This window comes from Camelus dromedarius, chromosome 21 (assembly GCF_036321535.1).
Source record: "Camelus dromedarius isolate mCamDro1 chromosome 21, mCamDro1.pat, whole genome shotgun sequence".
Taxonomy (NCBI): domain Eukaryota; kingdom Metazoa; phylum Chordata; class Mammalia; order Artiodactyla; family Camelidae; genus Camelus; species Camelus dromedarius.
The window spans coordinates 12,893,427-12,918,607 of NC_087456.1; the positions used below are offsets into that span (position 1 = coordinate 12,893,427).

The window sequence follows — 25,181 nt, forward strand, 5'->3', positions numbered from 1 at the left end:
TTGGAGGCCTCACTTTCCCTCACCACAGCCATCACCAAAAGCACTGCAAATATTGATTTTGGAGGTACAGATGAATTTTAACCAGTAGGCAAATTTACAAATACGTAACCCACGAATAATAATCGAATGAATTTCAGTTTTATACTGCCCTATATCTATTTGTACACAGTTTTGCAGTTTATTAAGTTTATTGACTAGTAGTTTCTTATAAGTAGGTTCTGTCTCCATAAAGAGATTGTAAGTACATTGTGAGCAAGAACTATGACCCATTATTTTCAAAATTTACCCTATCTAGTGCTGTGGTAATTACACAGTAGATTGTAGATAACATTTTATTTTTTGCATGAATGGTTAATACTGGGCCAGTATTAGAGAAGACCTGTGAATGACAGAACCTTTTCCTTCTAGTACCTCCTATAACCTGTGGTTTGTGACTTTTAAGGAGAAATGTGGCACTTTGAAATAAGCAGCAGAGATTAGTGGGTATCTTTTCAGTGGAGCTGGGTTTTGAAAGATTATCTAATCCTAAGAGATATTTATCTTTTATGGATTAGACTATTTTAGAATGTTGTAAAGATTAAAGTTAACTTGTAGAGAACTGATGGGTTTTGCTATTATTACTAATGCTATAATTACTAATGAATGTTCTTGTGTGTCTCCCTGTTCACACTTGTGGTGTTTCTTTACATGTTCCCAGGGGTGGAATTGTTCTGAGGATAGGAAATACATCTTCATCTTTACTACATATTGCCAAGTTGCTCTCCAAAGTGGTTTTACTTCCACTTGGTGTGTATAAAAATTGCCAGTGCTCCAAATACTAATTTCATTTGTATTTCTAACAAAATTTTCTACTAAGTTTATTATCTCTGTCCTCTTTCTGATTGAGACAAGAGTTTTACCAGGCTTTAATTTTTTTATTAAACATTGCTACCAATATTTCTTGATTTTTTTTTGTATCCTCGAAATTAGTCTTTCCATAGTAAATTCACAACATAGTTATAATAATTTCTTTGCTCTTTGTTGCTGTTAAAAAGCAAAATTCAGCTCAGGAAATTTGAAGATCTAATTGGCTTTATTTAATGATTTTTTTTTATTTAGGGAGATACACACTGTAAAGAGTATAGGCTGTTTCAGAAGGTGAGAGAAAGGCCATGAGGTGTGGGGGTTGGGTGCTCAGGTTAAAGTAAAAGTGAATACACACTCCATAGACAGAGTGCGGGCCATCTCCAAAGACGAAGGAGCGAGAGAGGCCTATTCAATGACTCTTGAATCAAGCAGCATCCCATCAAACAGATAGAAAGGAGCTCTGGAGAATTGTACAATATAGAAGGCTTTTATAGACAGAAAAGGATGAGAAAAGGAAGTTTCTAGCAAAGAGTGGGTTGTTTCAGCAAGAGCACCTTCCTTTGAGGGACAGAAGGGTTCTATTACGCCAATTACCTCACTAGTGCTGATCAGGTAATTTCAGATTGACTGGTTAAAGGTTATATTACTGGGAGAGGCTGAAATTGCATTTAGGGTTGAGTGTTGTGTCTTGGTTTGCTGACATTGGGCTTAGCACAAGTGACTCCATTTTTGGGTCTGTTGTTTCTTTTTTTTAAAGCATTGTTTCTCCTTTTAGCAAGTGTTTATAGATGATAAAATCTTTTAGTTTTTGTGTCACTGATAATATCTTTATTTTGGTTTCTCTATGGAGTGATAACTTCAGGATTTGGTATAGTTCCATGTCTTAGTTGCCTCCATTTCCCTGCAACAGACTCCCAGTGGTAGCTTAAGCCTGTCTAGCTATGCTATTAAGATATACTGCACAGAAAGAAAAAGAAAAATACCATATGATATCACTTATATGTGGAATCTGAAAAAAAAAAAAAGGATGCTATGAGCTCATCTATAAAACAAAGAGACTTGCAGACATAGTAAACAACCTTATGGTTACTGAGGAAAGAGGGTGGGAAGGAATAAATTTGGGAGTTTGAGATTTGCAGATGTTAGCCACTATATATAAAAGTAGATTTTCAAAAAGCAAGTTTCTTCTGTATAGCATAGGGAACTATATTCTATACCTTTAATGAAAAAGAATATGAAAACAAATATACGTATGTATATGCATGACTGGAACATTGTGCTCTACACCAGAAATTGACACATTGTAACTGACTATACTTGAGTTAAAAAAATAGTTAAGAAATACTGCAGATCCAGACTCTGAGCTAGTTGGCCGCTTGACCCCAGTCCTGGATGTGAAGCTGTGTCACCTGTCCCCTACCTCCCTAGGTCATGGCTTTGGAAGCAGTCATTGCAGCATTTTTCAACCTTTTTTTTCTTAGATGAAGAAGCCCCTAGTTTCATCAGTGAGACTGAATCCATCTCTTCCTTTTCTTGGGAGGACTTTTGTTCCATGTTATCCAGCAGGAGCAAACTTCCTAGATGGAGAGCCCAGCAGGCCTCACCTTTGGTGTTTCTGTGCCTCCAAGATGTTTATATTGGTTCTGAGCATGGTAGTGTGTTTGCTTTTTGGTTTTGTTTTCTTTCCTAATTTCTCTTTTTCTATTTTATCTCTGATTGCTGTGTGTTGGAGCAGAGGACATCTTCAATGCAAGAACTTATAAGGTATCTTAGCTGCAAGTACAAATATATTGTGTTATGTAATGCCCATCAACAATTTCTGTATAAGTTCAAAGCCTATGCCTCAAGAATCATGAGGACATTGAATTTCAGTTTAGCACAGGAAATGGGAAGACTCTTAAGAGTCAAATAGATCTAGGTTTTTACAGACCATGATACTTCCAGATGTGGCATGGGGCAAATATATCACCAGTTTGATTACAGTTAGCTCATATCTAAAATGGGATAATAATACTCATGAAATATTATGAAGCTTAAATAAAATGATAGCTGTGAAGTATCTGTCATAAGACACAAAGAGGCAGCAATGTTTTGTTTTACTTTGTATCAACTTTATGTGCAAAACAAACTTGAATATGAACTTGGTTAAATAAACTACATACACTGAGTAGATAATATGCATGTAACAGAGCTTTATGCAGAACATTTGGGAAACAGTACAGAGGAAATTAAACACAGAGGGTTAAAATGTTATAAAATCAAATGAAAAGTAATATAGTGTAGATTTGGTACACAAGGTATCTACCTGATACTGTCGGGTTTTTTAGCCAAGGATGGCTAGGCTAATGTGTAATAACCTATTTTGAACTATTGACTGATACAAATTTCTCCTATTCTTCAAGAAACCTTGTATTCTCTGTTAATAAAACCTTCCCAATTCATGAAATTACATAGTCATATATACATGTACGTAACATTTATATATAAATACAGGGTAGAAAATTATTTTTGCCCTTTTGCTCTTAAAAAACAGGATTCGGCAACATGTGCATTGTGAGGAAAAGCTAAAAAATAAAGATGAAAGCCCAAATTTGAAGTGTCTCTCAACTCCCACACGTGTTCTTACACTTCATTTTCAACCTCCAAATTCTGGAAAATGTTTCTGTATAGCCTACCAACTCTCTCAATAAAAATATCTCAGGTTGTCATGGTGACATAGTTCTTTCTCCTACAGAACCTTATAGCCTGGTACAGTGGTTTCCTAATTCTTTATGGTTATGGAATCTTTCCTTTCTTTTTTTCATGCTGTTTCTCTTTTTTCCAGCCTAAATCACATCTGAGCCTGCTAGAATGGTAGCAAATTAAAGATTTAATTTAGAGCAGGCCAGATTTCATTAATTAAATAGCCAGTAAATTGTCTGGAAAGCTGATAGAATTCTCTATGAGGATATGTTCTGCAGTGGTCCTCAGTGAAAACATCACAATATTCAGCCCTTGCTACAATTTCTCATTTCTTTCCTAATCTATAAACGGGCTGATTAAGTTAAGAATTCTTGATGTCCAGGCTTTTAAAACAGAGGTACAATGATAGGAAAATGGTAGTCAGGATATAACATTCAGGTTAGCTCTTCTCTTCCCTAAACCCTTTCTTATTCCCCTCTCTCAGTCCAAGAATGGAGGATTTGCAGATCTGTGACACCTGGTAGTGCAGACACTTGTGAATGTTATGGAATTGAGCTCAACTCTGACAAATGATGCTGCCTGGCTTGGTCTGTTTTAGGGCTCCTAGAGTTATCTTTCCGGGAAGGTATTGAAGAGCAGGGGTAGATCTCAGCAAGGGTTCCTTGGACATAGAGAAGAATGAAGAGGCTAAGAAATGGAAAAGCAGAGGAGAGCGTGAGGAAGCTGCATGTAAGAAAGAACAAACATACTCTTCGTGGTTGTCTAATACCCATTTGAGGACAGAAACCATGTTTTTTGTGTGTCGAAATAATGTGTAAATAAATGGATATTTTGTGGTAGCTTTACCAAGTATTTTGACTCTGCCATGCCAAAACTAGACATTTAGCTGAAAGCAGTATTTATCTTTCATGAAGGCTAAGGTCAAGGTGTAAGTTTTGTATCACTTTATTCTCTTTAATTAATCTCTTAGTTTATAAATAATTACTGAACTCTGTAGGTCTGGGATCCTAGACGTCAAAGAAATTAAGGAAATCTCTGAATTATTACAAAAGCTAATAGAAATTGAAGAGAAATCTACAACGAGGTAGCAAAGGTTTGCCAAAACCTCAAGTTTTTTTGCTTTTGACTGATATTATGTGAGTTTAATATGGATACATTTGTTGTTTCCCTCTGGTCAGAAGCTCAGATCCATTGTGATAAATTGATGATTTTGTAATAAAGATAAATAATTATAACTCAATATATTTAATTGGATTGGCAGGAAATAAATCTTTAGAGCCTTGAAGTGAACGCATTCAGCAAATAGCTCTTATCTTCTAGCCATTGCGACAGATACCTGGGGTACAGACACAAAGGAAGAACAGCCCTTGCCTTTAAGGAGTTCACAATGTAGTGGCTGACATAAAACATGTCCGTCCTAATTAGCCTACACAGAGTATCACTACCCTGCAATAGGTGTGCAGAATGTTATGGGGAATGAGAAAATCTTGATCAAGGGAAGGTAAAGGAATTGCCAAGCAGTGTTTAGCAATGAATTGAAATAGGAAACTATCTTCATAGTAGCTTTTTGAGGTCAAATGATTCCCCACCCACCCCAACCCTAGCTGGATACAGATCCTGTTAAAAGAGAGTAGGTGATGCAGGAAAAACAGATTTGGGGCATGAGGAGAGCCGTGTCCCAGGTCTCAGTGGAGCCCCTGGGACGTGCTCCGCCAAGTGTGGGTCCTTGGCTTCGCGCAGGAAGGAGCTCAAGAGCAAGCGACAGTTGAGTAAAGGTAAATTTATTTAGAGAGATACCTACTGTATAGACTGCTGGCTGTTTCAGAAGGCAAGAGAAAGGCCATGAGGCATGGGGGTTGGGTGTTCAGGTTAAAGTAAAAGTAGATACATACTCCATAGACGGAGTGTAGGCTGTCTAGGAAGAGGAGGAAGTGAGAGAGGAGGCCAGTTTTTATGGGCTTGGTAGCTTCACATGCCTACAAATGGGAAGACCATTCCAACTATCCTGGGGAAGGGGTTGGGATTCCCAGGAATTGGACTACTGCCCACTCTTTGACCTTTAGTGGTTAGCCTTGGGACTGTCATGGTGCCAGTGGGCATATTTTTATTATGCTAATATGTTACAATAAGCACCCATTGTAATATATTAACACAGTAAATAACATGCCAACAGGTACCATGGCAGTCCCAAGGCTAGCCACAAAAGGTCAAAGAGTGGGAAATGGCCAACTTCCTGGGAATCCCAACCTCTTCCCCAGACTAGTTAGACTGGTCCTTCCACTTTATTAACATATGAAGCTACTGAACCCATAAAAAAAAAAAAAAAGTGTGTACCTACTTTTACTCTAATCTGAGCACCCAACCCCCATAACTCATGGCCTTTCGCTTGCCTTTCGATGTATCTCTCTAAATAAATCTACCTTTACTCAACTGTGGCTCGCTCTTGAATTCTTTCCTGTATGAAGCTAAGGACCCACACTTGGCAGGGCATGTCCCAGCGGCTCAGCCAAAGCCAGGGACAGGGCCCTCCTCACGCCCTACATCCGTTTTTCCTGCATCAGCTGCTCTAAAAATTCCAGCTTTTAGTATATGAGGGAATGAATTTTAAGATTGATTTAGGGTTGTGTCAACTAAAAAACACGCACAACGTGAGAGCAATGAATTTCAGTTTTATCCAGAGGACTTTTTTAAGGACTGTAGCCCAGGATACAGCCTCTCAAACAACTCTGAGAAATTGCTCCAAAGAGGTAAGGCAGGTTACAGGTTACACGTGACATTTTTGCCAGGAAAAACAGGAAGTTAAGTGTCAAAAGATTACTAATTACAAAGAACAGACAGTTCAGATGAATGATTTTAGTGCTTTCCTCCTTAAAGGAAAATGCAAGAATCTGTGGGTCATTGAGATTTTCCCTTAGATATGCATCTTAATTATCTAAGGGCCAATATACCCAGAGCAACAATGCTTCTTAATATTCCCCATCTTGAATTCCCCTCAGGGCTCGCTACCAGTGGTGGGTTGCAATTTATTCCTTGTAGGACTGTGAAGGCAGGCAACATTCTTCTTTTTACATTTGGGGGCTTGCTGTGGTGGTATAAATACAGGTGAACAAGTGGACGGGATTTGTTTAAGAAAGAAGGAAGAATTATATCAGCGAGAGTTCAGATGTTGCTGTGGGTATTTAAAAGTGAGTAGAGAAGGAAAGGAGATACTACAATGGGGTATCTCTCCATCCCTTTACAACTCCATGTTAGGCTGAGTGTGTCCTGGCTAAAACAGCTCTCACAAAGTCTGTAAGGTAACAGCTAGCGCACAGGGCGATTTAGTGGAGATGTCTCCGTTCTCCGCAGTAATCCCATGCCTGATCCTCGCCCACCTGCCAGGTTCAGGGCCCCATCAGGGTCAGCATCTACGGTGGAGTCTACCCTCCCCCAGGACACGAGCCGCAGCTTGACCCGGAAGCTTCTCTGCCAACCCGGAAGCAGAGCCCTGTGGCTGAGGCGCCGCCGCGGAGCCACCGCCCCCTCGCAGCTTCGCCGCTGCTTAGGGAACCCGGACCGCAGCGGCGCCGGGCTGCCCTGATGATCTCCGGCAGGCGGCGGCGGCAGAGGCGGCGGGAGGATGACCTCTCCCCGGGAGCGGGGTGCCGACCTGGCCCGTTTCTACACTGTCACCGAGCCCCAGCGACACCCGAGGGGCTACACGGTGTATAAGGTCACTGCCCGGGTGAGTGCCGTTCTCGGGCGGAGGTTGGAGCCTGAATTGAGACGGGAGACACCAGGGTGTGGACCCTGTATGTTATACTCCGGGTCAAAGCCGAGGGAGGGTCTGATTGCGCCTAATGCCGGTATATGCGTCCAAGGTGGGACTTAAGGAAGGCAGGTTAGGGGCAGAGGTGGGATGTCCTGGACAACGCTGGAAACGGTCACCGAACTGTCCCCATTCCAGGGTGGGGCAGACATTAATGGTTTTAAATTGATGACTCAGCCCCATCCCATTTGGACTTTCTCTTCTGACGCTGAAATTTGCAGAAGTGATCTGGTTGCCTGCGAGGAATAATGCAGATTTTAAAAAAAGTTAATTTCTGTACTATTTGATTTATGTAATGGAAGAAATTTATTATCTTGATCTGTTGTACAGTTTCATGTTTGCACTGAGGCAGATAAACTCTTGCGAAGGATGTCAGTGGTAGGGCCACCATCCTAGGACCTCTGGCTGTGTCCTTTTTGCCTTTTAGTTTTTCATGATTTTCAGTAGGAGACACATGAGAAATTCTGCTGAGGGTGGGCTTGGGTAAGTTGTCTTGGGGGCACATTTAAAAGTTGTGAGGCTTCTTTATATCAACGTACAGATCCACTATTTAGTACCCACTGTCTTCATGTTTTATTGCTCTTGCCTGGAGTCTTAGAGAGTTCGCATCTCCCTTTTTGGAAAATAAAAACAATAAAATCAAATAAGTCTATACGTATGTGTTTGTATACTAGGTGTATACTAGGTATAATTGGTATACCAATTTAATCCTAATTTTAATGATGAGGAAACTAAGGTTCAAGGAAGTGTTAGCTCACCCAGCTTCACATTGCAAGGTGGTAGCACAACTAGGCTTTGAGATCAGTTCTGCTTAACTCGAAGTTATATGAAAAGTTAAGAATTAACTTTATCATTATCATTAATTGTTAAAAAAAGAAGAGAGGTACAGATAGTAGTAATTTGGGGGGAATGTAGTAACCATAAGTGATAGCTCAGGATGTAGGTCTTAAGAAGATGCTTGAAGGTTAAATAGGTTAAATAGAATGTAGTAACCATAAGTGATAGCTCAGGATGTAGGTCTTAAGAAGATGCTTGAAGGTTAAATAAATTTAGAATGCCACTTGTTTATGGAAACGGTACACAATTCAGACAAATGTGGGAGGATGGGGTGAGCAAATTTGTGAAAAGACAAGAAGGCCAGGCCTGGTTATTGCAAAGGGTTGTACTGAGAATAGAGGGAGATTTGTTACTCCCTGTATGCAAGTAAGTTTGTTATATAGATGGAGTTGCAGGTTAAGAATATGTAGTTTCAGGTTAAGAAAATTCTTTTAAGATTAGGGAGTCCTTATTATACCACTCTTGAAGTCTTTCTAGTCTTTGGCTCTTCAAAAATCTAGACTTGGTTTCCTAGCATTGTTTGTGGAATTACAACAATTTTTAACATACATAATGTTCTCCTCATAGCACCCTGTTCATCCCTTACTGTAACACTTGCCACAAATAGTGTATTAATCTGTTTACATATCTGTGTCTCTTAGTAGATTTAGAGCAGCTCTCTATCATTTGTGTTTGTTTCCTTTTATATCACCTAAGGCAATGTGGGACACCGAGTGCCTAAAAAATATTGTGGAATGTTTTCCTCTCCGTTCTAGGAAGCACACCCACTAATTGTTTAGTTTTAGGCACAACGTGCTCTGAGGGATAATGAGGCTGAATAAAGCGTGGACCTTCCTTTCAAGACTCCTCCTAGTAGAGGAGGGTTTACTGGACTTAGAGAAGTGTAGTGCGAGATAGAAAGTGTTACATGCCGTGACTGCAGAAAAGAACTATGATATTTCAGAAGACAGATAGCTTCTGGCTCAAGGGATCAGGAAACGTGCTAATTAAGGAGGTGGTGAAAAATGGGAAGAATCTAGATGGGTGAGATAAATGGAGAGGGCATTGTAGGTAGAAAGGTAGGTAGAGGGGATAGAGCCATCATGGCCTGAAGGCGTGAATGTGTATAGAACTTGAATAGGAAACACTGAGTATGATTATTACTTATATTCTTACTTTACAGAAGGAAAGGTTAACCTAATTGAGATCCTAAATATCTTTTCTTAAGCTGTGAACTAACCTATATGACAACATAAATTAGAAGATAAACTAGCACATTGCCTCTTCTAACCAAATCCATATAGTTTGCATGCTACGTATTGCTGTGATGATTTAACTGGAAAAGTGCTTTCACTGCCTTTTTCTCCTTGTAAATATTTATGTCCTCGCTTAAATTGCTTATGGTACAGATTTTGTTTTCTAATTTTAAGGGTTGAAGGTTAATATGGAGATATACTTAAAACATAACTGCTTACTATTATAAAATAAGTAAAATATTTGTTATTTTTTGAGACTTAAGGAGAAAAACATCTTTCCTCAGGAGAATTAATCAGGTAAGTAGTGCTCCCCTGAGAGAACTTCATGAGCTAAAAATGAGGAAAGTTTTCTTCATGTTTCCTATGACCAACTTCTAGCTTTAAGGAATAATTTCTATATTCTTGATCCTTACAGAGTTCTTTATGTAGGAGTAGAATTAGGATCATGGGAAGTACCATTGTTAAATTTTGGGTAGCATAAGAGCTGTTTCATCTCTTTTATGCTTTTTTTTTTTTTTTTTTTTGGCAGTTCACTGGAACCTGGCAGACTTAGCTAACCTTATGGCCAGTTACAAGCTTGCTAACAGATTTTCTAGTTAAACTCTGTGTTGCTTATTAATTTTTATCTAGAATAAGTACTTTTGTTCAGAATTGGAAAATTCTTTTGTAGATTTCCATTGATTCTGTAGTTAAAGGAGACACAGATATAAAAGAACCATTAGCAGTGTTTTGGTTTTCATCATGCTAAGTTTACAAAATTCTCATGTAATACAGATTTCGCAACAGCATTAAGTGAACGGTAATTCTTGCCTGTATTCTTTCCAATATGAATATGGAAAGCAAAAGGTATGCTTGTATTTTTAAAAGACAGTGTTGCCTTGTGACTTTATTTCATTTATATTGAGGCATAATTTATATACAATAAAGTTCATCAAGTTTAAATGTATAGTTTGATGAATTTTGACAAATGTCTGTAGTTGTGTAACCACCACTGCAGTCATCACTGCAGAAGTTCCCTCATGCTCTTTTGCAGTTGGTCCCTTCTCCCCACTCCCTGTCCCTAGGCAACCACTGGTCAGTTTTCTGTCATTATAGCTTAGGTTCCGTTTTCTAAAATTTTATATAAATGCTTTTTGTGTGTGTGTGTGTGTGGTCTGCCTTCTTTAACTCAGCATGATTATTTGAAATTCATCTGTGTTGTAGTGTGTTTTTATCCTCTTTTATTGCTGACCAGTATTCCCTTGTATGGTTAGTAATACTACAATTAATCCATCTACCTGTTTATTTGGGTTGTTTCCAGTTTTTGGCTATTATGAATACAGCCATCATGAATGTTTGTGTATAAGTCTCTGTATGAATGTGTGCTTTTATTCATCTCGATAGCACACAGCCTTGTTTACTGTAACTTTATACTAAGTTGAAATCAGGTAGTGTGAGTCCTCTAAGTGTTTCTTTCCCAAAACTGTTTTGGCTATTCTAGATTATTTGCATTTTCATGTCAAGTTTAGAATCAGCTTGTTAAGTTCTACAAACATGCCTACCTAGATTTTGATTTGGATTACATTGAGAATGTAGATTAATTTCAGAAGAATTGATATCTTTAAACAATATTGAATCTTATACCATGAACATAATATTTGCTATTTATTTAGCTCTTTAATTTGAGCAATATTTTCTGGTTTTTAGTGTGCAGATCTGGCACGTACTTAAAGTAATTCGCTTTTGTTTTCAAACTGTGAGACTACCTAAGTCCTTATTTTATATAGCTAACATTTGTTGCTTATTAATAGCAAATACTTAAATGGTGCTTACTATGAGACAAACACTATTCTAAGCACTTTATATAAATCGGCACATTTTTCACAGCAGCACGATGTGTAGGTGCTGTTCTCACATTATCAATGAGGAAATTGAAGCACAGAGAGGTTAAGTAACTTCCTAGGGTCACACAGTTAGCAAATAGTGGAGTCTAGATTTGAACCCAGGTAGACTGGCCCCAGTCACGGTGCTTTTAATCCCAGTGCGTTGCTTCTGAACACCTAGCCACATTTCATTAGATGCTGTGGGTGCACATATGGAGACACCTGTGTGTCCCCACAGGGCCTTGCTGTAGTATGTAGTTTGGCAAAAGTGGTAGATACAAGAATAATACAATGGTTATGGTGAAGTGAACAAAAGGGAGCATGGTATGAATAGAAGTACTCAGGTTAACTTGAGTCTGAAAATTGCTGTTTCCAAAGCTTCAGGTTGAAGCACTATTTGTATTGCTTGGAGGCAACCTGCTTTTAGTTCCTGGCTGTATTCTTGTGTGGCCTGCTTGTGCTTGGGAAGGGAAGTATATGTGGTTTCCTGAGTATGCTAGTATACTGCGTTCTTCTCTACCCCTCTGTTAGATGCTGTTGTCTTTGTCTGGAATGCTCTTCCCTTTTGTCTTGGCAATCCCTGCTCATCGCAGGTGTGAGCTCCTGCCTGTGCTTTGCAGGAAGCCTTCCTTAAGTGTAGAACTCTGTGTGTATTGTATATTCCTCCATTAAGGCCTTTGTCATATTGTACTTGTTTGCCTCCTTTTCATAGGGAAGACTCTTTTTTTAACTTTATATTCTTGGTGCCTAGCACAGAGCCTGGACTATGTAATAAGAACTTGAGAGAAAGCTGGAATCTTAAAGATACGCCTCTAATGAAAAGAGAGGGTGTTGTGGGACACAGATGGGCCGATGTTGTGGGCAGTAAAAGAATTTACGAAAGGCCACAGCTCCACAATGGGCATGTCCTTTTTTTTAAATGTTCATTTGTATTTTGACTTTTTAAAAAAAGGGTTACTTTTGTAGATATTTTATCCTCTTAGCTCTGCTATTACCCTAAACTAGCAGCTGAACGCTAATAGTGAAGTGGCCATCAGAAGACTTGATTTTAATAACTGCTCATAGAAGTAGCTTTTTAAAATTTGTATTTAACTAATTTTTATGTGTTTTTAAAGGGATTTATTTTGTGATTATTTTTGGTAAAAACTAAAAGTTAGATTTGAATAATTTTGTACTTTTATTTTCCAGTAGCTATCTTTAAGAGATCTTCTTAAATATCTTTAAGACAATTCCTTTGTATATGTCCTTTTGTATATGAGTTAAGAGGTTGACTTCAAATCATTATTATTATGATGGTCATTAGATAAAAGAGTACTGTTGACTTGACTTTTAAGGAAACTTGGTATTATTTATTAAGTAGATAAAACAAGTTAGCACTGGAAAGGATTTAGAGGCTCTAATGACAGCATGATTTGTTGATTATTATGGGCCATAGCTAGGCCAAGCCACAACGTCTGTTCCTTTTTTTTTCAAAAGATAGGGAAGAGGGCTCATTTTAAAGTTGCTTTTTTTTGGTTTATCACTGAACTGGTAAAAAAGTTTATAGTGAATGCCAGAGCCAGTGTTCAAACTCTCAGTTCCTTCTCTTCTGCCAAAGTGCTTCTTCAACATCTGTTTTTTGGTTTACTTACATTTCTTTGTGAAAGACAAAATGGATTTACCTAATTATTACTTGGAATTTTAATCTCCAGGAGGGCTGATTTAGTTCTATCCTAGAAAAAGCACCTTGTTTGGAATCACGGATTTGTGAGATCCAGTTCTGACTGTTTCTGCTTCATCTGATTAGTATTGGTATGTTGATATATGCCCTTGGGCCTTCGTTATCTCATCCTACCAGGCTGGATTCTTGCCTTGATCGAAATAAAGTATTTAGTTTCTTAGCACAGTAAGATGGTTAACCTTCACTGTGAGCCCTTATTTGTTTCCCTAAATTCAGACTTTGCTATTGGCATTAACAGAGGCAGATGGACTACAAACGCTGCAGTAGCATTTCCCAGCTGTGTTCCAAATTTTAGTAGCTGCACTAAATAAGTAAAATAATAATAAATAAACATGTGATAAAAATAAAAAGTTGAGTGGATTAGTGACCTTGGGAAATACTGTATATTTTCCTTTTGGAAATTTACTAGGCGTAATAATGTATTAAAGGCTTTGAGAAATTCTGCTGTAAAAAATTTTTTTTTTAAAAACTGTTAAACTGAATTGATCATCAAACCCTTCCTTAGAGAGAACTGCTTTTAAAGAATATCTGTATTCCCCCACAGCACGGTTTGTGAAGCACTGCTTTAGGATAATAGTTTTCAAAATGACTTGGTAGTAAAATTCTCTATAGCAAGAGGGTCTTCGAGATGTATATGGTACTGAGCCAGTGGCAGCCAATGTTTGCAGTGGAAATTTATGAACTTCAAATGAAAGGAATCACTGCTTTACATTCTAACGTTTATGGAATTTATTGGCTGAATTTTATGACAAAATATTGAAATTTACCTGGAAAAAGTTACCAAATGCTAGCAATCTATGCCAGGGTGAATTTACAGTGTTTTTGTTTTGGAATTGATGTTACTTGTTGAGATAATTGCTAATGTAGTATTAAAAGTTATAAAACTCTGGGTCTGAGGGCTCAGTTTTGTTCGTTTTTGGTTTGATCATATTTTCCCTCAGATTTCTGATTGGTATTCTTATTTTTTAATCAATTTTGCAGTCCTGCTGAAGAGAATGACATAGAAAGAGTTACTACTAAAGGACATTTGGGCTCAACTCATATTATTCTAACCCATTTGTGTTTTTGGTTTTCATTTCAGAGGGCACTTGTCAACTCATTTAAATGAGATTACATATGTGGAAATACTGAATCCTTATAGTGGGGTGCCAAGTGGCTAAACTTGGTAATGTAGTTGGCAAGTGATTATATTTTTATAATGTGGTGTAGAAATCAGACCCAGTGTATTCTCCATTGTGCTTCAGTACCTAGCAGCAGAATAGGCACTAATATTTGTTGAATGAGTAAGAGAAAGAATAAGTAACACCTATTGGTGAAATGTTTTGTGGAAGCAAGTAAACTTAGTTATTACTGACCAGGAGTCAGAAAATCCAAGTTCTTATTCCATATCTGAAGGTGAATAGCCATGTGACCTTACACAAGTTTCTGAATCTTGTTTCCTTGTAGGGTAAAAGGGGGACTCATTCATAATATCCACTGCTGCCTAATTCATAGGTTGTTGAGGGAATAAAACAAAACATTGATATAAAATTCTTTGCAAATGTCAGTATGTAAAGTCAAGGTTTTTTCCCCCTACGCCTAGCACAATGCCTTGACAGTATTAGCACAGATATAGGCTTTCTCTCTTAATGCTAAAAAAGAAGCTAAGGAACAGAGTTAGGACTGATTCTTGGAGCGCTTACAACAGTGTTGGTGGGTAGAAGGAGGAAGAGGAACCTACAAAAGAGAAGGAAAAGATCCAGAGAGGAAAGAGAAGCATCAGACAAGGGTAGCCCTCTACTTTCCAGACATGGTTTTCCCTAAGCTTGGTTTATGCTGTTGGGGAAACGGATAGTTAATACTCAGCAAATAGCTTTGACTTAATTTTCTGAGCTCTGCCTAAGTAAATTATTCCCTCTTTACATGAGAGGTATGTGAGGGTCAAGAGATGCTCCTCTTGTGAGCTTAAAATTAAAAACTTTCACTTAGGTAGTTTGAGTACTTAAACTTTGGTTTTCTGTAATAATCATGAGTAACTAACCATGAAAATACTAAGAGTCTGAGAGTCTAACTAACCTGTTCTTGTCTACTTCTGGGATGCCCCCGTGGTCTGGACAGCGAGCATTCAGAGTCATGGGAAAGGTCTAGGAAGAGGCGCTCCTCTCTTGCTTAGCACACCACAGCCCTGCGTGCCACTAGACTGAGCTGTGGGGAGTGTGAAGGCAGGGACTTTTTTTTTTTTTTCAGCCCCAGCACGTAGCAGAAGTATGTGAACCAATAAGAGTGTGGATGAGGAATCATAAGCAATTGGTTATTTTTGATGAAATGATTTTAAAATTGTGGATACTGTTAGGGGATGGCTAATGCATTTTTGCTTATGTAGTACTTATACGTTTGATTTCCAGGAATGGCTTACCTGATGAAAATCTAAAATGTGATGCTTCTAATACGTACACCAAACCAGGAAATAATTTCTTTTGTCACAACAAGATCATTTGCATGTGTAAAAGAAGAAAACCTTAGTATGTTTATAAAATGATTGAGTTGTAAATTCAGGAAATTAGTAATTTTTCAGAAAATATTTATCTTGTAGAATGTAAGGAACACCTGAATAAATCTTATTGCCAGTGATCATATGCTGATTATTTTTGGTGGGTTGATATTAGCGGATTGATTATCCCTAACTTTCTTCTCATTAGCACAATTTACAAAAATTAAAGAAAGGTTAATAGGAGGCAAAATTAAATCATTTAATTATATGAAACATCATACTTTTGGAAAGGTGTGTGTGTGTGTGTGTTTTAGGGGAGGGTTGGTATTTGAAAGTAATAGCTAAACTATAGAATAATATACAGTTGCTAGTTACCTGTTTTGGCCTCTTGTTCTAAATCTGTTGTCTAATATGGTAGCCATTAGTCACATGTGGCTACTTTTATTTAAATTTAAATTAATTTAAATGAAATAAAATTAAAAATTCAGTTCTTCAGTTGCAGTAGCCATATTTCAAGTACTTAGTAGTCGCACATATGCATGTGGCAAGGGCTACTGTGTTTTTTTGTTAGTTTGTTTTTGTTTTTGTGAAGGGTGGTAATTAGGTTTACTTATTTATTTATTCTTAGAGATGGTGCTGGGGATTGAACCCAGAACCTCACACATGCTAAGCATGCACTCTACCACTTGAGCTATACCCTCTCTGCTCAGAGCTACTGTGTTGAACAGTGCAGATAGGTAACTTTTCTTTCTATCATCAGAGAAAGTTCTATTGGATAGCACGGTTCTAAATTAATGAACATTGTGAGAGGTTTTACCACATTTTATATCCTGAAAGTTGGAGAATAGAGTGGCAAGAAATTGGAAACATTTCCTGTCAGAATTCTTGGGTGGGACCTTTCCAGATAGTTACGTTCTCTAGTAAGGGAGAGAGGGAGATCACTTTTTAATTATGGAGTTCTTGCTGTGCTCTTGTTTGATGTCTACTACAGCCAGGCCAGGCAGGGAGTATTATAGAGAAGATCAAACCAGTAAGTGGAGGAATCATAATCTGAACCAGGTTTGTCTGACTTTTTTTTTTCATTGATGTACAGTCAGTTACAATGTGTTAGTTTCTGGTGTACAGCACAATGTCCCAGAAGTTTGTCTGACTTTAAATAGCATATTTTTTGGGTTTCGTTTTGGACCTCAGGAGTAGTGTTGGGTTGATCATAATCCCCAGTTCATGCTATTGTCCAGTCATCAAAGACTTTTCTTCCTCTCATCTACAGGCATCCATTTTAATGTGGTTTATGTATCTTTTTGTTTGTTTTTGCAAAGTACATATTGTAGCATCAAGTTTGTGACTTATACACATTTACGTAGAAAGTATTATGTATCTAATATGAGATTTTCCTGCAGCTCTTTTTGATGCTGTTTGGTGATTTAAGCACCCAGCCTCTTCTTTTTAGAAGTTTTGTGAAGAATTCTTTGTGAATGTTAGACTTTTTGCCTTTTGTAATTACAGAAGTCTAAAAGAATCCTCCATCCATCCCACCCCCTTTTGCCCCTTTGTTTAGGGAGTATTGAAAGGATTATTTGTCCCTGAATGCTGTATATAATTTTTTTTATAACTAATTTTCTGTAAGATATTTTGTTTTCTTCTTCACCATTAAAAGGTCAGTGATAGGTCTCACAGATAGTGGTGTGTCTGAGCATTGTGGCTGCTTTTTTTTTTTTTCTTGAAATTTTATTGAGCTAATTGTAGATTTACATATAGTTGTAAGAAATAGTACAGAGGAGTCCCTTATATACTTTGCCCAGGTGCAGCTGCTTTTTATGCTTCCGATTTATATGTAGGCTGGGAAGGGAATAGACAAGACTGTTAAAATTATGTCAAGTAAGAGTGAAGGGCGTGAGGCATTCTCTTGTGAATGTAGTAATAATGAACTTCAGCGTGTGCACCTTTTTTAGCTGCCTTTTGCTTAATTATTTAGTATGTGTTTCAGATAGTGAAGTTGTTAGATAGCTGAGTTCTGTGTAAGTGATATAATATGGTATTTATTGTCTTTTAAGTAAGTAAAATTTTTCATACAAGTACTGTTGAATGTATTATACAAATGTGAAATACTAAGTTTTAATAATGATTAGATGTTTCTGTGTATGTTTTGTTTTAGGTTGTTTCACGAAGAAATCCAGAGGATGTCCAGGAGGTAACATGTTTATCCATATGAAAGTTTTATTTTATATATTTGACAAAAAATTTAATTAAATGTTTTATTGAGGAAACATATTTGAATGTGTGTCTTTGTATTTGTATGTTTGTCTAGAGATTGTCTTCAATTCACAAAGCAGTAGCTGAAGTGTTTTATTTTAGACCTATTAAGTACATGTTAAGTTTTAGTGGGTGTTAAGTTATATAAATAAGAATTTCAGGAATTATAGTGTTATTTAATTAATGTGATAATTTTTCTGATAACTACCATTCGTAAGATTTCAGTATTAGTTAAGGGCCTCTGTTTACCTATTTCAAAATCATGATGACTTTTTGGTAAAAAATGAAAGTATTTGGTAAATAGTATTAATTTTAAAGATCATAATAATAAATTATGAGTTTCTCTCTACCCATTTTTCTATTGAACTGACATGTTGACATCTTGCTTTGCGTATAGATGTTTCTTTTTAAAATTTTGTAGGTAGTTCTTTTGCACGCTATTTCCCTCTCTTTAAAATGCTACCAACTTGTTATATTTTTGATTAAAACTGTGGAATTCTCTATTTGTAATTACTTTGTGCTTAGTTATATACCTTTAGGAATCCTAACTGAGGAACTTTCTTCTTTTAACATTTTAAAATTTACTTTCATTTTGGTACTTTCTTATTTATACTAGGATTAGAAGAATATATATATATATATATATATATATATATATATATATATATATATATAAGAGATATATATATATCTTACTAAAGTGTTTAAAACAGATACTATAAATTGGCAGTCTTGATTCTGTAAGGTTTTTTTTTTTCAATTGAATGATAATGTCTTCAGGTAGGCTATGTATTTTCTATTTAGCCACAAGCTCCACTACTCCTTACTGCATACCTGGCTTGATTCATACTTGGTTTGATTGTGTGACGCATGTTTAGACACTATTTTAGCTTGTATACATTACCATTTCTTACTATATCTGGTCTGATATTTGTTTTTTTTTCCTGTGGTTAAAAAGAGTTAAATAAAAGACACATTTTTAAAAGCTTTGATACTATTTTCCTTAGGGGTTTTAAGATATCCTTCCCCCCACGGCCCCCTCCCCCCCAGCCAGGAAGAGAATACTGTAATGTTATTTTGGAAGAAAAGGTTATATCTATATCTTTTCAAAATGTCAGTGAAATTACTTTGTTCCATTGATTAATGAAAGTACTCTTTGTCAGTTGATTAGTATGAGCTCTTCCTTAGAGTTCTACTAGTTAATTTAAATTAATAGTCAATACCAGGCTATTCTGCTTTTGAAAATTTACAACTCTGTTAGAATTTAAAATGGGTTGTATTTTCTTTGAATACATTGTCTGATTGCTGTGCTGTAGTTTGTAGCTTGATGTTCCCCTTTTCCAGGGAGAATCCTGAACCAACCTATCCATGAACATGCTCTCTGCCATTTCCTTAATCCTTTTTTGGGGAAAACTCTTTTATAATAACAACTGTTGGTGAAACCATTCATCAGAACACTCTTGTAAGTGTCCTTTAGTTAGATGATTGCATGGTCCTTGGTTAGAAATGGTATAACATTTTCAAAAGGATGTCTTCTGTCTAGTTGGCTTCTTAAAATGTAGAATACCCTTGAAATTATAACAACAGTTTTTAGTTACTCATGTATTTCATTTAAACATTGAAATTCACATTTAGGAGAGGAATTCACTGCCTAGAATTTGTTTCAGTTTCCTTTCTTTTCATTTTCTCTCTGTTAACTGATTTATTTAGTTACTGCTTTAGAATTTAGTTAGACATCACAGGGCTGTTGAGTATCAGTAGATATAACTGTTAGTCTAACCAAATATAGGGCTAATAATATGCTATCCTTACAAAACCTGAGAAATTTAGCTGTTTTCACACACACACACCCCTTGGCACATGCTACAGATAGCTGTGTTTTCTTCATAAGGATGCTAAAATACTCACATGGAGTAAATAATTTAAAATTATCCAGGATAAAAAATTCATCTGGGGGCACCGTATAGCTCAGTGGTAGAGCACATGCTTATCGTGCATGAGGTCCTGGGTCAATCCCCAGTACTTCCATTAAAAAATAAATAAATAAATAAATAAACCTAATTATGCAACCCCCCCCCCCCCCGCAACTAAACCAAAACCAAACAATCTATCCAGGATAGCTTTTTCTTTAAATCTTTAAAAAATTCCCGCTAGATTTTTATTCGTTAGGAGTAGCATGGGGATAGCTGAGGAAGGGGCAGGAATAGTTAATGTGGCCTTTTGTTCAGTAGATTCTCTAGATCGTGAACGCCTGCGGAAGGTAAAGAAAGAGCTGGAGGTGTTGTGCCCTCCCCCCACCCCCCTTTTCAGAAAGGAACCTATAGCTCTCTTTCTCTCTAGGTAGTAAATTTCACTGGGGAAATTTGGGAAATGTGAAGAATTGAAATAGGACTGCCTATGTATTATGTCAGAAATCTCTAACTTTTAAGTTATTTCATAAATAAAATAGTTTTAGAAAAACTATTTGAGCACATTCAGAAATGTGTCAAGGGAGAGAAAAGGCTCTTGAAGAAAGAGGAAAAGAAAATCCATAAGCAGGTAGTATGGTGATGACGTTGGTTGTAAGCAAAAAGATAATCCAGCAAATTTTAAATACTATGTGAGAGTATAGTTAGGACAAAGTTAATTGAATTGAGTGGTTTTGTAAAATACAAAAGGTCTAAAGTTTTTTTGTATCATTAAGTAAAATTACCTGAAAAGAAAGCATTTATTTTATGTAGAAAGTAAGGGAATATTTTTTAATGAAAATTAAGCTTTTATTAAATTTATACTCTATGATTATCACTGAATTTTACTCAGAGTAACTTTAATGGATAAGAAATTTCTGCAGCGTTGGTTTGATAGAGCAATAGCTGTTAATACAACTTTTTTTTTTCCCCTGATAGGTAAGAATTGATCAGTAGAGAAAATACTTGTATCTTTTGGGACTTTGTGTCGTCCAGTTATAAGCATCAGTATTTGCTGATGAAATGGAAGTGTGCTTTTGTTCATTTTTCCATTTTGAAGATCCTAGAAATGTCCAAGCTTAAAAGGAGTAAGAAGAAAAGGAGACAGTGGATGAACACATTTTTACAATGCTTTGGTTTCCTGCATTTTTTTGAAGGTTTATATTTGCTTTTAGATATTTCACTTCTACAGTTCTAGTGTTGAGAATAAGGAATATGTCAGTGAATAAATTAGGCTATGGTGAAGAAACAGAGATTTGCACCTTGGAAGTGCTAATTCTTGCTCTGCAGACTGTTGGTTTATATGCCATGGTATTATTATCACTATTGTGATTAGATTGTTAGCTTTTGCCCCATAAGTTACTCTGCCTTTATTTTAAAATGACCCTAACTAGAATGTAAATTTTATCTGCAAATTGTATTGTTTTCATTAGCGACAGCCTTCTGAATAGCTATCAATGCCTAGTTTATAATGGCTTTGAGGGTTGTATTTACCTTATGTAAGATGACTGTCACAAGTCCATCACCCATTTCCCCCTTAAGCCCTTGGCAATGTAGTACCATTCTAATTTGATCTATTTTAAAAATATAAAAATAACACTGTTTTTTTCCCGTGATGGCATTGTGTTAATGTATCAAAATTAGAAACTACAGAGAAGCAAATAATATGAGAATTTAAAATCCCTTGTAGTCTCCCTGTCCTGAGACCTTTTTCTTTTCATGTGTTGGTTTGGCTCTCAGCTCTTTTTACTCTTTGACTGGCACTGTTGGTTCTCTGCTATCAGTATGTATCTCGTTCACTTCCATTTAAAGTAAAATGTCTTCTTCCACCCAAGTGTCCTGTCTCATGGCACAGTTGAGCTTCTTAAACACTTACTTTGCAGTTGGTTTCCTCTTCCTTACTTCTCGCTGGCCCCTCAGTGCCAGGGTTCCCTATCATTCAGTTGTTAGACTTCTCATCTTGTTACAAATGTGGAGAAATCTTTTCTGAGTGATTACCACCTCTCTCTTGATGACCCAATTAATACATGTTGCTTAATTCTTGCTCTTTGAACTCCAAACTTGTCTATTCTATTGGACATCTCTAGTTAAATGCCTCAAATGCACCAAAATAAAATTATGTCTAAAATTGAACTTTGTTCTTATCTCAGAATAGCTTCTTCTCCTTTTCTCTTCACGTTAGAAAATAGCACCATTTATCCAGTTGCAAAAGCTAAAAGTTTAATAATTATATTTGGCATCCTACTCTCCTTTTAAATACTTCGTTCCCAAACACTTCTGTCCCACTTTATTTTTGTTGGTCTGGTCATTACTTCCCTTCAGTATGCTCACCTAAGTCATTACTTTTTGTAGGTGCTCCTTCTATGGTATCCTTTTCAGCATTTATCACACCATCTTGTGATGTAGTTATTCTGTTAGCTTATTCTTCCTAACTTAATTTTTTTATTAAAAATTTTATTTATTTATTATTTTATTTTGTGGGGGAGGTAATTGGGTTTTTATTTATTTACTTATTTTTAATGGAGGTACTGGAGATTGAACCTGGGACCTCTTGCATGCTAAATACGTGCTCTACCACTGAGCTATATCCTTCCCCCTCTTCCTAACTTTAAAGGAGGGGCTGTATTTCTTATATCTTCATCCTTGTGCCAAGGCAGTCCTAGTATGAAGTAGGGTCATGAAAATATTTGTTTCATTGACTATTTTTGTTATTGAGTAAATGAATAAAAGGAAGGATCAGGAGGAAGCAGTTTGTTTAAATTAATTCCTATTACAGTCTAACTAGTTTCCGAGGATTAAAAGCAAGTCTCCTATATTAAAAGCAGGATACTTACTAATCATGGTAGAGTTTTTGATAGTATGACCAAGTTTAGTGAAGAATTTCTTATATGCAGAGAGTAGGTTTTTTGACAAGTAAATCATAAATCACACTTGGTTACATGTTTGACCTAAGATTTGCTTATTAGCATTATACTATTGAGTTTATTAGAAGTGCAATTATTAGCTTTTTCAGAAGCAAAGACACCAGTATACCAGGTAATGGAATTTAAAACTCAGTTTTACCCTGTTTTGTGGAGACTGAGGGGCAAAATCAATGATAGCAAGGCCATGTGTCATCTTTTTTTTTTTTTTTTAAAGTGGTTTTTTCTTCTAATTTAATCTAGATAAGTTTAGACAATAATTCAAACTAACGAAGGTAAACTTACTTTTACATGTTATGTAATCTAAATGGTTGTTATTTTATTATTATTATTTTTTTAAATATACTAATTTTAGTGGTATTCTGATCAGGCTTTACCTTGCCTCCAGAAATCTTACTACTGTTTTCATTGAGATTTAGGAAATGCAAAAGTTTAGGTTGATTACTTCCTACAAAGCCATTTCTTCTTTAGTGTTTTTCGGAGTATATATCCTTTTAGGCAAATGCTGAATATGTTCTTTGTGTTTAAAACTTGTCTAAATTAATTATTTTGTGTTTATAAACATGCTATTTTTGAGACAAATATATATTTTGAGATCTAGCTAATTTCCAGCCAGTAGTCACTGATTTTTGAAGAGGTTAAGTGACATTTTATGTAGTGTAGACTTTATTTTTCTAGTGTGAAGAGAACAGTACTTGCTTACAATGAAATTTAAAAGCCAAACAGAACAGTTGGAGGAAGAATTGCTGCTTTATATTTTTAAAGCAAGTAGTATTAGTTAATTTCAGACAGTTAACCATATTGTTTGGAACATATTTATTTGCCTTTGCGTGACAATTTTGAGCACTTTAATGAGAAGATTATTTATTGTTAGATATCTGAACCTAAATTATTTCCCTGTGAGATACACATTTAATTTTCTTCTCTCTTTAGATAATTGTGTGGAAGAGATACAGTGACTTTAAGAAACTACACAAAGAACTATGGCAAATTCACAAAAACTTGTTTCGACATTCAGAATTGTTTCCTCCATTTGCTAAAGGAATAGTGTTTGGTAAGTGGTTATTTTGAAATTGTGATTTTAAAAAGTGATGATTAGCTAATTATGTGTATATACTGGACACTGAAATGCTGAACCATGAAGTCAGAAGCCCCTTATTAAGATGGTTCCTATCATGCAGCAAGCACTTGAAGTTGTTTTTTCATGTTCTTGCTGTGGTTTCATTAACTCGGAATGCATTTACTCCTACCTTTCATGGAAAAGCAGCACCAGAGCAACTCCAATTCTAACCAATCAAGTAAATTGAAAAACCCTGTAGGAACATAAGATGACTTTGAATTATTCTTACACAGTTGGTATCTGTTGGGGATTGGTTTAAGGAACCCCCCCCCGCCAAAGATACTAAAATCTGCAGATGCATATGTCCCTTATATAAAATGGCATAGTGTAGTCGGCCTTTTGTATCCATGGCTTCCGTATCTGTGGATTCAGCCAACTGCAATTGGCGTCTCATATAAGTAGAATCATACAATATTTGTCCTTTTGTGACTGGCTTGTTTCACTTAGCATAATGTTCTCAAGATTCATCCATGTTGTAGCATGTGGCAGAATTTCTTTCCTTTATATGCCTGAATATAGTCCATTGTATGTATATGTACCATTTTGTTTATTTCTTCATCCATCAGTGAACGCTTGGATTGCTTCTACCTTTTGGCTATTAGAAATAATACTGTTATGAACATGGTGTACACATATCTGTTCAAATTCCTGCTTTTAATCTTTTGGGTGTATACCCAGCAGTGGAATTACTGGATCTTGTAATTTTATTTTTAATTTTGTGAGGAACCACCATACTGTTTTTGTTGGGGTCTGCACTACTTTACATTTTCACTAGCTGTGCACAAGGGTTCCAATTTCTCCACCTCCTTGCCAACACTTGTAATTTTCTGTTATTTTGATAATCTTTGTGTTCTTTTTTTGCCTTATTAGTTTTCAAATACCCCATTTTCTTTTTTTATATTAAATTCTCTTTGTTAAAAAAATTTTTCTTTGTTAAAATAATTGATATGTTTTTAATTCCCTGACTGGACCTTGACCAATAGAATACAGAATATTCCTGTTTTTTTCTTAGACTTTACCATAAATATTCTTATGCAGACAGCTTCATACTCATCTTGTTATTTTTAAAAGTTGATTTCTGCATGTGGAATTACAGAGTCAAAGTGTATGCACATTAATTTTTAAAGTACACATTTTTTCACATTGTAAAAGTAGAATATACAGATCACTCAGATGATACAGAAAAATACTTAAAAATTCAACCTTAATACAATCTTCTAGGTGGTTTAACATTTTAGCATCATTTTTAGACTCTGTGCACATGTACCTGTGTACATATGAGTATGCATATGCCTCTTTACCTTTCTATACATATAAACTTCAGAGACGGAGTTTTGCTATATGTGGTTTTGTAACCTCTTTTTCATACAATAGCATATTGTGATTATCTTTTCGTGTCAGTAAAAAGAATCTACATTAACTATAATAGATGTGTAATATTCTAGTTTTTGTTATGTACCATTATTTATTAACTGATCTTT

General features: G+C 36.1%; 1 protein-coding gene across 3 annotated transcripts in view; it reads left to right on the forward strand.

The window, feature by feature from the left end:
- The first annotated feature begins 7,017 nt into the window (after positions 1-7,017).
- RPS6KC1 (ribosomal protein S6 kinase C1) overlaps positions 7,018-25,181 on the forward strand; it is a 141,619-nt gene continuing 123,455 nt past the window's right edge. For 2 of the 3 annotated variants that reach the window (XM_010992111.3, XM_031438588.2), the window contains exons 1-3: positions 7,018-7,252; positions 17,616-17,651; positions 23,514-23,634. In XM_010992111.3, the coding sequence (XP_010990413.3) occupies positions 7,148-7,252; positions 17,616-17,651; positions 23,514-23,634 (262 nt within the window). In that variant the 5' untranslated portion in view covers positions 7,018-7,147. The remainder of the gene's footprint in view (positions 7,253-17,615; positions 17,652-23,513; positions 23,635-25,181) is intronic. The other variant, XM_064477179.1, reaches the window with a different exon arrangement.